At 37.2% G+C, this 11501-nt stretch overlaps 1 protein-coding gene and 1 non-coding gene across 3 annotated transcripts in view; both read right to left on the bottom strand.

The window, feature by feature from the left end:
* Positions 1-1533: 1533 nt before the first annotated feature.
* On the bottom strand, positions 1534-1668 carry LOC129495817 (U4 spliceosomal RNA). Its single transcript, XR_008661616.1, has one exon. It is a non-coding gene; the product is annotated as a U4 spliceosomal RNA (small nuclear RNA).
* A 4563-nt stretch (positions 1669-6231) lies between these two features.
* Positions 6232-11501, bottom strand: part of ATP6V0D2 (ATPase H+ transporting V0 subunit d2) — a 44141-nt gene continuing 38871 nt past the window's right edge. For both annotated transcript variants that reach the window (XM_055303423.1, XM_055303424.1), the window contains 3 exons: positions 11149-11325; positions 9923-10000; positions 6232-8245 (listed from right to left, as the gene is read on the bottom strand). In XM_055303423.1, the coding sequence (XP_055159398.1) occupies positions 8084-8245; positions 9923-10000; positions 11149-11325 (417 nt within the window). In that variant the 3' untranslated portion in view covers positions 6232-8083. The remainder of the gene's footprint in view (positions 8246-9922; positions 10001-11148; positions 11326-11501) is intronic.

Genomic DNA, 11501 nt, shown 5'->3' with positions numbered 1-11501 from the left:
GGTTCTTTTAGTAGTTCTGTGATTTGACTTATAGAATTTTACAGGTAGAGGAATTTGCTCATTCATTTATTAAACAAATATATATTAAATGCTGCCCTATGCCAGTCTCTATGCCAAATACTAAGTATACAGCAGTGATTAAAAAGATATATTTCCTAGTCTCATAGAACATAGTTGGATGAGGAAGACTGACATTACAAGACAAACATATAAATACATTTATGGGCACACCTGGGTGGCTCAGTGGTTGAGCGTCTGCCTTTGGCTCTGGTTGTGATCCCAGGGTCTCGGGATCGAGTCCTGCTTCTCCCTCTGCCTATGTCTGTCTCTTTCTCCGTGTCTCTCACGCATAAACAAAATATTTTAAAAAATAAATTTATGGTTACAAATTGTGAGGTGAAAAGAGGCGGGAGAGGAAGAATTATGAGGTGAAGAGACCAATGTGAGATATCTCCTTAAGACTGGAGGACCTCTTTGAGGAGGTGAATATGCATTATTATTGTACTCTGGTGGTTTGCACAATTCCAGAGTTATGAAATGTGCCCATCAGAGTTGGGCAACATGGTGACATTAAAACCTGAATGGGGGATCCCTAGGTGGCTCAGTGGTTTGGCACCTACCTTCGGCCCAGGGCCTGATCCTGGAGTTCCAGGATCAAGTCTTACGTCAGGTTCCCTGCATGGAGCCTGTTTCTCCCCTCTGCCTGTGTCTCTGCCTCTCTCTTCTCTATCTCTCATGAATAAATAAATAAATAAAATAAAAATAAATAAATAAATAAATAAATAAATAAATAAATAAAACCTGAAGGAAAGAGGCCCTCCATGTGAACATACAGTGAAAAAGTTTTCCTGTAAAAAAAAAAAAAAAAAGTTTTCCTGTAGAGAGAAGAACATGTATGATGGCTCCCAAATGGGAAAAAATTCAGGATATTGGAAATCTGAAAGAAGGCCAGTGAGAGTGTAATAGATAGGTAGAAAGAAGTCAATGAAGGGAATGGAAAAGCAACAAAGACCTGACCAATCTGGGCCTAATTGGCCATAGTCAAGTTTGCTGGGAGGCTCAGTCAGTTAAGTATCTGCTTTTAGCTCAGGTCATGATCCCAAAGTTCTGGGATGGAGCCCCATATTGGCGAGGAGCTTGCTTCTCCTTCTCCCTCTGCTGCTCCCCCTGCTTGTTCTCTCTCTCTCTTTCTCTCTCTCTCTAAAGGGTTGTAAATGATGGATGAAGGAGATTAAGGTGTCATTATATAACTTAATTGTAAAAAAAAATAACTTCATTGTTAACATTTTAAGTTTAAAACTTTAATAAATCAAAGCTTTGATAACTAGCATTCCAAATAATTTTATGCATTTGGCCCTCAGCATTGAACAATGGCAAAATTATTTCCAACTGGAAGTCTTAAATTACACTGAGTGTGTTAAGGCCTGGTACATATTAAAGGATTAAATAAAGCACAGTGGATCTTCAGGCACATATTAAATGATTAACTAAAGTAGATAGTGTTTCTACTATTTTACTAATTTATAAAAGTGAATACTCAGGTACATATTAAACAATTAAAGTAGGTGGTGTTTCTACCATTCTAATAGTTTATAAAAGTAAAGTTTTCAATTAGCAATAATCGCACCTCAGATAAACCTCATTGTCTACGATTAATTGTGCAAATCTTAGTTTATAAAAGTAAATTAACAATAATTTTCATAATTCTTCCTGATTTCTCAAATATTGGTAGAATAATAAATATTACAATTGCAAAAGTTTACATGAAACGCTTTGATAGGTAAGAAATAAAAACGTATTTCTTAGATGGCTATATTGAATAAGGAAACAAAAGAATATTCAGCCTAATATACTAACTTGGACAGATCAAGAAATGACCATTAAAGTAGAGAAACTTACTGTAAAAAAATCAGTGCATCATAGGTACATATATGTCAATTCTTTTTTTTTATAAATTTATTTTTTATTGGTGTTCAATTTGCCAACATATAGAATAACACCCAGTGCTCATCCCATCTAGTGCCCCATATATGTCAATTCTTTAATGGTACTTTGAATTTGTGTTGTAAAACAAAGACTCAGCCGTAGAGAACGTGGGGAATGCTAATCTCTTGGGAACACAGATATCAAATTGTGCTGACCAGGGTTCTCAGGTCCATAAACGGTATCATAAAAATATAAAAATGGACTCTGCTAGTCTTGCTTCTATCTTGTTGGAGGAAGCATAGGATACTCATCTGTTATCTTACTTGGTTTCTTTCCATATCATTATGTACACATAAAATGATAGCATTTGTTTGGCATCTGGCAGCAAGCAGGAAAGACTGCTGAGGGTCAGCGGAGACTGGAGACCATGGGTACCCCAAGGCTACCGGATCAGCATCTTTACCCCATCACTCATGCGAGACACAGCTGTGTGCTTTGACATACTGGTGGATGTATGGATGGTCTAAAAAATATAGGTGACTTATAAGTCCCTGTTGTTACTACTTTACTTAGTGACTGTTCAAAAATCTCTTTTCTTAAATTCTTGCTTTGGGTTTACATAGGGTATAGTATCAGAGGTCTCTAAAACCGTCTAACAGGGATGTTAGTACTTCACAAGCCTGAAAAGAAAGACCCTCAGTTTGCATCAGCTTTATACAATAAGCAGCCTCTTTTATAATGTCTATTTAATAAAAAGGGAGCGTTTCCTTTTTACCTGCAACCGCATTCATAGGATGCCAGAGGCAGGGGGTCACTTCCTATTAACCACTTGCTGATTTTGAGATAAGCCTCCATAAGCTGTATGCAGAGCGCTTAAGTAGCTATTAGGGTATGTCCTTTGGATGCTCAACAAAAGATGTCAAATTGCCTAAACTTGGTCTCCGAGAAGTAAACCCTGTTGTTTCCATAGTACCTAGGAGTTATAATTTGAAATCAGCATGTATTTTCTTGTTCTGAGCCTATTCTTTCCTAATTAATTTAGTGCTTATAATGGTTATATCCTCCTGGGAAGATATGCAGGGAAAACCTAAAAGGACTAAGGGAGGAAAAAGGTGAAAGCACTAATTTGACTTAAAAAGAATACGCTCCTCATTCAACATTCATGACATTTACTTTTACTTATTTTTCTTCGGGTAAGTTATGTCTCAGAGGAGTCTATTCTCGTGGCTTCTACAGAGAGCTAATTTTGAAAGAAGTCATTTTCTCTGAATTAAGTGCTGACGTTTGCTTTATTTTTACAGGCATCCCTTTTCTCCTTGTTACTGCCCTCCCATATTTTACAATTACTCCAGTCTTAAGTCAATTTATGCCTTCCATGTGGCTCAGGAGGGGGTTAGCCCATGCCCAGATGTTTTTGATTTAAATACAACCCATCTCTCTCCAAAGTCTTGCCTGAAAATGGCCTCCTCAGTGCAGGATAGCACAGGCTACTTCCTGAACATAAAGATATATAATTCCTTCCAGGAAATACACCAATTTAAATTTCCACCTGCACTTCCCGGATTTATAATATTTACCAAGGAGGCTATGCATCTGTCCTGCCCACTCGTTACTATTCCACTTGACTTACTTTTATTTGGCTTTAAGCGATAAAAGGTGACCAAGAAAATAGAAATGAGTCATTTCTAGGTGCCATGAAGAAATGTGAGAGTACAGTTTTCTTCTATTTCACCAAAGATGAAGGCTTAAAAGTAATTTTTCCCATTTGATCATTCAATCCTGAAGATAAAACTTCAGGAAATATCAGCTGGTCAGAATTAATCAATTAATTAATTAATTAATTAATATTTATTTATTCATGAGAGACACAGAGAGAGAGAGAGAGAGGCAGAGAGAGGCAGGCTCCATGCAGGGAGCCCAACGCGGGGCTCGATCCTGGGACTCCAGGATCAGGCCCTGGGCTGAAAGTGGCACTAAACGGCTGAGCCACCCAGGCTGCCCAGAATTTATTTCTTTAAGATTTTTTTTTTAGAGTAGTTTTAGGTTTACAATAAAATTGAGAGGGAGGCACAGAGATTTCTAACTTACTCCCTGCTCCCATTCATGCATAGATGGCCTCCCCCATCATCAACATCACTCTCCAAAGTGGTACATTTTTTTTTCCTTTTTAATCTAGGGTGAACCTAAACTAACACATCATAATCCCCCAACATCCATAGTTTACCTTAAAATTCATTCTTGGTGTTGTATATGACCGGTGTATAGACAAATGCATAATGGCATATATCTGTTACTATAACATATAGAGTATTTCTACTGCCTTGAAAATCCTGTTTTGCCTCTTCATCTCCTCCCTCACTCCTCTCCACCCCTGGTAACCACTAATTTTTTCTTGTCTCCATAGTTTTGTTTTTTTCAAAATGTAATATAGTTGAAATCAGACAATATGTAGGGTTTCAGATGCATTAAGGGTTTCTCTGTGTCTTTTCTTTTTTTAAGCTTTTATTTATTTATTCGTGAGAGACAGAGAGAGGGAGAGGCAGAGACATAGGCAGAGGGAGAAGCGGGCTCCCTGAGATGAGCCCAATGCAGGACTCAATTCCTGGACCTCGGGATCATGACCTGAGCCAAAGGCAGATGCTCAACCACTGAACCACCCAGGCATTCCCCTCTGTGTCTTTTCATGGCTTGATAGCTCATTTACTTTCAGAGCTAAATAATATTCCATTGTTTGGGTCTACCACTGTTTATCCATTTATCTACTAAAGGGCATTCAGTATCTTCCAAATTTTGGCAATTATGGATAAAGCTGACATAAGGATTTATGCGCAGGCTTTTGTGTGAACATAAGTTTCAACTCCTTTTGGAACTTACAAACAGGTGTGATTGCCAGATTATATGGTAAGAGTATGTTTAGCTTTTTAGGAAATCACTAAACTGTCTTCCAAAGTAGCTGTACTATTTTACATTCCTACCAGCAATGAATGAGAGTTCCTGTTGCTTCATACCCTTGCCAGCTTTGGGAGTTGCCCATGTTCTGGACTTTGGACCTTCTAATAGGTGTGTAATAGTATCTTATTGCTGTTTTAATTTTTATTTCCCTACGACATATGACATGGAACATTTTTTCATGTTTCTTTGCCACCTGCATATCTTTTTTGTTGAACTGGTCTGTAAAAGGTCTTTGGCTCATGCATTAATCAGGTTGTCTGCTTTCTTATTGTTGAGTTTTAAGAGTTTTTTCTAAATATATTTTGGATAGCAATATTTTACCAGATGTGTCTTTTGCAACTATTTTCTCCTAGTCTATAGCTTGTCTTGCAATTCTCTTGATATTGTCTTTTGCACAGCAGAGTATTTTATTTTATTTTATTTTTAAAAGATTTTATTTATTATTCATGAAAGACACAGAGAAAGAGAGAGGAGAGACACAGGCAGAGGGAGAAGCAGGCTCCGTGCAGGGAGCCCGACGTAGGACTCCATCCCAGGTCTCCAGGATCACACCCTGGGCTAAAGGCAGTGCTAAACTGCTGAGCCACCCGGGCTGTCCCCAGCAGAATATTTTAACTTTAACAAAGTCTAGCTTATCAATTATTTCTTTCCTGGATTGTGTTTTTCGTGTTACACCAAAAAAGGCATCACCATACCCAAGGTCATAAAGGTTTTCTCCTCTCTTAGCTTCTAGAAGCTTTATAGTTTCATGTTTTATATTTAGGTTATTACATAGGTCATATATTTAAATCATAATCCATTTGGGTTATTTTTGTGAAAGGTATAAGGTCTATGTCTAGTGTCTTTTTTTTTTTTTTTTTGCAAATGGATGCCCAGTTGTTCTAGCACCATTTGTTGAAGGAACCCTCTTTGGTCTATTGTATTGCTTTTACTTCTTTGTCAAAGATTAGTTGACTGTATTTATAGATCAGAATTTATTTTTAACCAATCTGCAGTTTTCATTCACTCTTCTTGCAAAAAATAGTAACATTGGTTAATGCATTGGATGAATATGGACATCATTTCAAAAAGTAGAGTTGGATGCTTTGGAGCATAATTTCAATTTAGTATGACAGCAAACTGATTGTGACCTCTCTCCCTCTGTCATCTCCATCATTGACATGACTGACCTTGCTGGCCAGGTGAGGAGCCCTTTCTACCAAAGCTCATGTGCTTCCACCCTGAAAATGCTTGCTCAGCCAAACAGGATGCCCTTTCAAGAGATGGAAGGGTATACAAGTACTTGTATTTTATTTTATTTTTTTTAAAGATTTTGTTTATTTATTTATAGACACACACACACACACACACAGAGAGAGAGAGAGAGAGAGAGAGAGAGAGGGGCAGAGACGCAGGCAGAGGGAGAAGCAGGCTCCATGCAAGGAGCCTGACGTGGGACTCGATCCTGAGTCTCCAGGAACACACCCTGGGATGAAGGTGGCGCTAAACCGCTGAGCCACCCAGGCTGCCCCCTTCTATTTTTTTCTTTTTCTGCCCCCTTCTATTTTATTTCTTAAATCAAATCCTTTCTCATCCATGACTTTCTAACCTGTTGTATTCTTTTATTCCTTGGCCTGTGCAATGGAGTTTTTTAACCTGGAGTCTTTGGACTTCTAGGTTGCACATGAATGGATTTTAGAGGATCCATAGTCTTTTCAAAAACTATGTAAAATTTTGGATGAATATGCAGATGTCTATTATTCTCAGGGAAAGTATCCATAGTGCTCATCATATTCTTAAAGGGTTATGTGAACTCGAATGATTAAAGCCACTGTTAGCATCTCATATTAAATTCTATGACTCAGATAATCCTGATATTTCACAGTTATATCTAGCACAAGGGACAATTAATCTGCAAAACAGTAATTCTCTAAAATATGATTTATGTTTATGTATTTGCATGTGTGGATATTGCATAACTTTCCTCTGATCTTTCTATTGAAAAGCCTTTGAGGCTTTGAAAATTTTATTCGATATCAATCACTGTCACCACACCAACAAGATGAAGCTTGTGTACAACCACATGATCTGGACACTGAAAGCTAAGAGTCATGATTATCTACTCTTCCATGTCTCCATAAATCTTAAGAAAAATATTATTGAATTAAAAAATCTAATCATAAAGATTATTAAAATCTTAGCTCTACATTTCCTTTTAATTTTCACTTATGTGTGGAATCTAAAAAAAGTAAAAAATTTAACTCCTAGAAATAGTGAGTAGAAAAATGGTTGCCAGAGGCTGGGGGATGGGGAAATATGGAAGAGTTAGTAAAAGAGGACAAGCTTTCAGTTATAGATGAATAAGGTTTGAGGATCTAATGTATAACATGGTGACTATAGTTGATGACATTATTGTATAACTGAAATTTACCAAGACAGTAGAACTTAAATATTCTCACAGGGAGTGGGGGGGTGGGGGGTGGGATGGAAGACAACTACGTGAAGTGATGGATATATAACTAACTTGATGAGGGGAATTCTTTCACAATATATATGTATATCAAATCATCACATTGTATACTTTAAATTCTTTCAATTTTGGGGTGCCTGGGTGGCTCAGGTGTCTCGGGATTGAGCCGTATATTGGGCTCCATGCTCAGCTGGGAATTTGATTGAAGATTCTCTCCCTCTGCGTCACCCCCTACTTGCATGTGACCACACTCTCTCTCTCTCAAAAAAAAAAAAATAATAATAATTATCAATCTTGAAAATAAAAAAAAGAAAAAATACAGTATTTTCATCACATGTGATCAATGCTAGCCTCATACAATCCTGGGTTTTTGTGGACCTAGGTGAGGAAAAATAAAGCAGACATTATTGGGCCTGTGGAGAAGCATGGGAAAGCAAAAGTAAAACATTTTAATTAGATCTGATTGTTAATACAACCAAACAAGAATAGGAAAAGTACCATACAGTTAGTTAGAATTAATGTCTAAAGTCTGGTAAAGAGGAAGACATAAATGTGGAAACAAAATTTAAGGCTACTGGAAAAAAAAAACACTTTGTGTCTGTTGGTTTACTATATTTCTAATGGGTCTGCAACTTGTGAAGGTGTAGTGTGAATTATTTTTGTGTAACACAGATAATTGTAACACAATTCTTTTTATTTTCCTCAGAACCTCTTCTTCATATTGAAGATTTTCTATATTTGAGGCCCCACACTGAGTTATAAAATTGGAATGTAGCTGTTAATTTTAGTTCGATGTCTTTGTGAAATGCATTCTGCTATCCACACGATATTTCTCATTTCTTGTTCCTTCAGCTTTGTGTATGCGTAAAACACACCATAGTGGAATTGCCTGTTGAATGCCAGCACATTCATTTGTACCTAAGGAAGGAAAAAACAAAACAAAACAAAACTGACTATCACTTATTGGTAACATACTACATTTTTGAAATAATATTAAATTGCAGACTGGCTTGCGCTTGTATAGTGATTATTTGTATTTAAACAGGCAATGTCCAAATTTGGTCAAATAAAAGAAAGTGGTGACAACTCATCAAGTTATAAAGGGAACATTCTACAGATAGACCATAGTAGTTTTAAAAGTAAGTTTATAAAAATATAAAGAAATAAAATAAAGGAGGTTTATAGAATCACAAGACAAAATCCAAATCTTCTCAGCACTGCTAGTGAAAAGATTCCTGGGAAAATCTTGGTGTTTGTATGTGAATGTAAGTGCGGAACTTTGTACTAATATACAGAGTTGGTTTCTAGCTAGTGGGCACATCTCATTTAGGTAGACTATTCATTCTTGGCCACAACTTTGAAAATTCTAAAAAGTTTGTAGGCTGCCTAACTCTCCTCCAGGGCAATGCCGCAGGCCTCTGGAATTTGGAATGAGTGACATTTTGAGCTTTCTTAGGATACTCTACAGCAACTTGACATATGGTTGAATTGTTTTTTTTCTGCAGAAGGTATATCGGTAAAAGAAAATTAAAAAAAAAAAATCATTCAACTGGGGTAAAGTCTGAACAATGGAAAAATTCTTTTCCATTTTGAAAAAAGTATGAGAGGTACTGAGTCCCTCATGCAGCTCTGAAAACGTCAAGCTAAATATTCAGGAAGTGGAGGTCCTTGCTTTCAGGAACAGATACTTATTTTTCCTGCCAAGAGCAGCTTTCTTAACAGCCTTCTTTGAAGCAGTTGTGCAATAGTGTGGAATTTTAAAAACATCCCTAATATATGGGAATAACTTGCATTGTTTTTACTCTTTTTGTGACAGGCAGTAGAGAGCTGTTGGAAAATATTTAGAGTAGGACTTACAGGAAGGGGCCCAAACTGCTTTCCGGAGTCAGTCCTACCCTAAAATTTGGATAGATTTCAGGGCTCTCTGTCAATCAATTAAAGGGGAAGGGCCAGTGGTTTAGAGAAATGAATAGAATATATTAGAAAAATTCTCTAGATTTGAGATACCTTATCTGGTATCCCCATCCACCTCAAAAAAAAGCCCTTTTGTTGAATACTTTGGTAGCCCAGGAATTCACTATAAATGGAATAAGTACTCTTCTGCTTTTTAAGGAAAGAGAATAGTCTAGATGCTCCAGATGGATTTCCATACAAATAATTCCTAAGTGTGATAATTGTATTCCTAAATTATAATTGTAGACAAAGGCTTCTTGAGGAAGGGATGGATTAGAGAGTAAGAGAGGCACCTAATAGAGCATACACCTTGAAGATAGTCAATATATGATCATGAGAATGTCCTAGTTCTGATTCTTCAGTTAACTATGGAATAGCTGCATTCTCTCCAGAGCTTCACTATGTGTACTATGGGTTTCTGGGTAGGACAATTCAGCAGGAAGCCATCATATGTGAACCCTGGGCCTCCAAGGCAGAGATATTAATACCCATTTGGTTGTCAAATTCTGTGCTTAATCACTGGAACTGATCAACTGTAAAAAAAAGCCCCCCAAAAGAAAACCCAAAGTAAGAAAACATCTAAAACCTAGAGCAAGAGAAAAAAACATATATAAGCTAATAGCATTTCCATGTATATCATACCTCACGCTCATAAAACACATCCTCCAATGTCTTTCCTCCATTGCCATCACCCACAGCCTCAAACAAAGGCTTGTATACCTAAAAAACAGAGACTATTTTTAAACAAATTCTCATTTCTTATAAACATGAAGATATTTTCCTAGCAATACAGAAATGATGTGTCTGTTCTTTAAAAAAACCTTGTCCAAAAAGACTGAATGTTTTTTGTAGGATCTTGGTCTCCTAAAAAAAATACCCAAAAATCCAGATAAAAGAGTATGGATGGATTTCTAGTCTAGTAGCTTATTCAGGCTTACAGGGCGAGAGGCAAAAGCAATTCTACTCTCAATGTACATTGTATGAGCTAATTTCTACATTAGGTTCTTAGGGCTACTTGGGCACCTTACTGAGGATAAATGGATGCTCATGGCTTAAGCAGCATAGGTTTATGGGCTCTTTGAAATGACAGTTGGTAAAATTCATATGGAATTTCAAATATGGAAGAGGTGGAAATTGAGAAGCTCAAAATTTAATATTATGCTAAAAATAGCCTCTTGTGATGACATGAGCTACTGCAAAGGTTTATGCAGATTTCTGATTTCTCTTTCCCCGAAAGCTTCAGAAACCCATAAGAAAAGGTAAGAGTGTTACTTCAGTTCTGAAAAAGTTACCTGGAAGGCATATGTTACCATAAATCAGGAGGAATGGAATCAGGGGATGAGCTGAGAAGCTGCAGGCTCTTCAGAGAGCATTTGGATGTGGAATAAGGAAAGACACAGCAGCCCTCCTTCCGTTCCTTATTTCTGGCCACTGATTAAAGGGAATGGTAGAAACCAATATGTTCATATTCTTTCTTGTATTTCAAGTAGACATTCTGTACCTAAGCCGGTTTACCCAATGCGCACTTGAAAAGACTGCTGGGCCAGGCTATTTTATATAACTTTGCCATGAGCTCACATATCCAGAACACTGCACCAGTTCCTTGGGGAACTTGCTTTATCAAGCACTTCAAAAGACATACTCAGATGACTGCTCCTTGGAGATTTAAACAAGTACTTGCTTGGCAGGAATCTCCAAAAAAAAAAAAAAAAAAAAAAGAGAGAGAGAGACAGTTCTAGAATGACATTGCTTTCTACCTTACAAACCTAACTGTTTTAGAGAAGACATGTAAATTTGATGTGTGAACTTCTAAAGTCCATGTGATGAAGTAATGTGAGATGTTCAGGGCCCCTGGTCTAGTCACGTACTCCATAATGGTCTGCTACTCTTCTCATCTGATCAAAGTCTTCTGCTTGAGCCAACAGGCGCAATCCTTCAGGATAGAGCTTGCCACAGGTCGGGTAGAGGGTCTCCCGGTCATCTTTGCTCAGTTCGGTGCCAAAGGAGTTGAGAGTGATGATAAAAGCCCGTCTGTCAGCCTCAAACTGAATTGGCAAGACATAAAATCAGTGAAATCTAACCATGTACTAAATGCTATAAACAGAACATTTATAAGTAGACGAATTCATTTCCAGAGTGATTTGCTTTCCTTTCTGGATTTATGTCTAATTATAATACAAACATGTGTTATTAATGTTCCCTTAGCCTCTTCTTATAATGG

The sequence above is a fragment of the Nyctereutes procyonoides genome, unplaced genomic scaffold (genome assembly GCF_905146905.1).
Source record: "Nyctereutes procyonoides isolate TBG_1078 unplaced genomic scaffold, NYPRO_anot_genome, whole genome shotgun sequence".
NCBI classification, from domain to species: Eukaryota; Metazoa; Chordata; class Mammalia; order Carnivora; family Canidae; genus Nyctereutes; species Nyctereutes procyonoides.
Note: the sequence above shows the minus strand (reverse complement) of the source record. Positions and strands in the feature narration are given on the sequence as shown.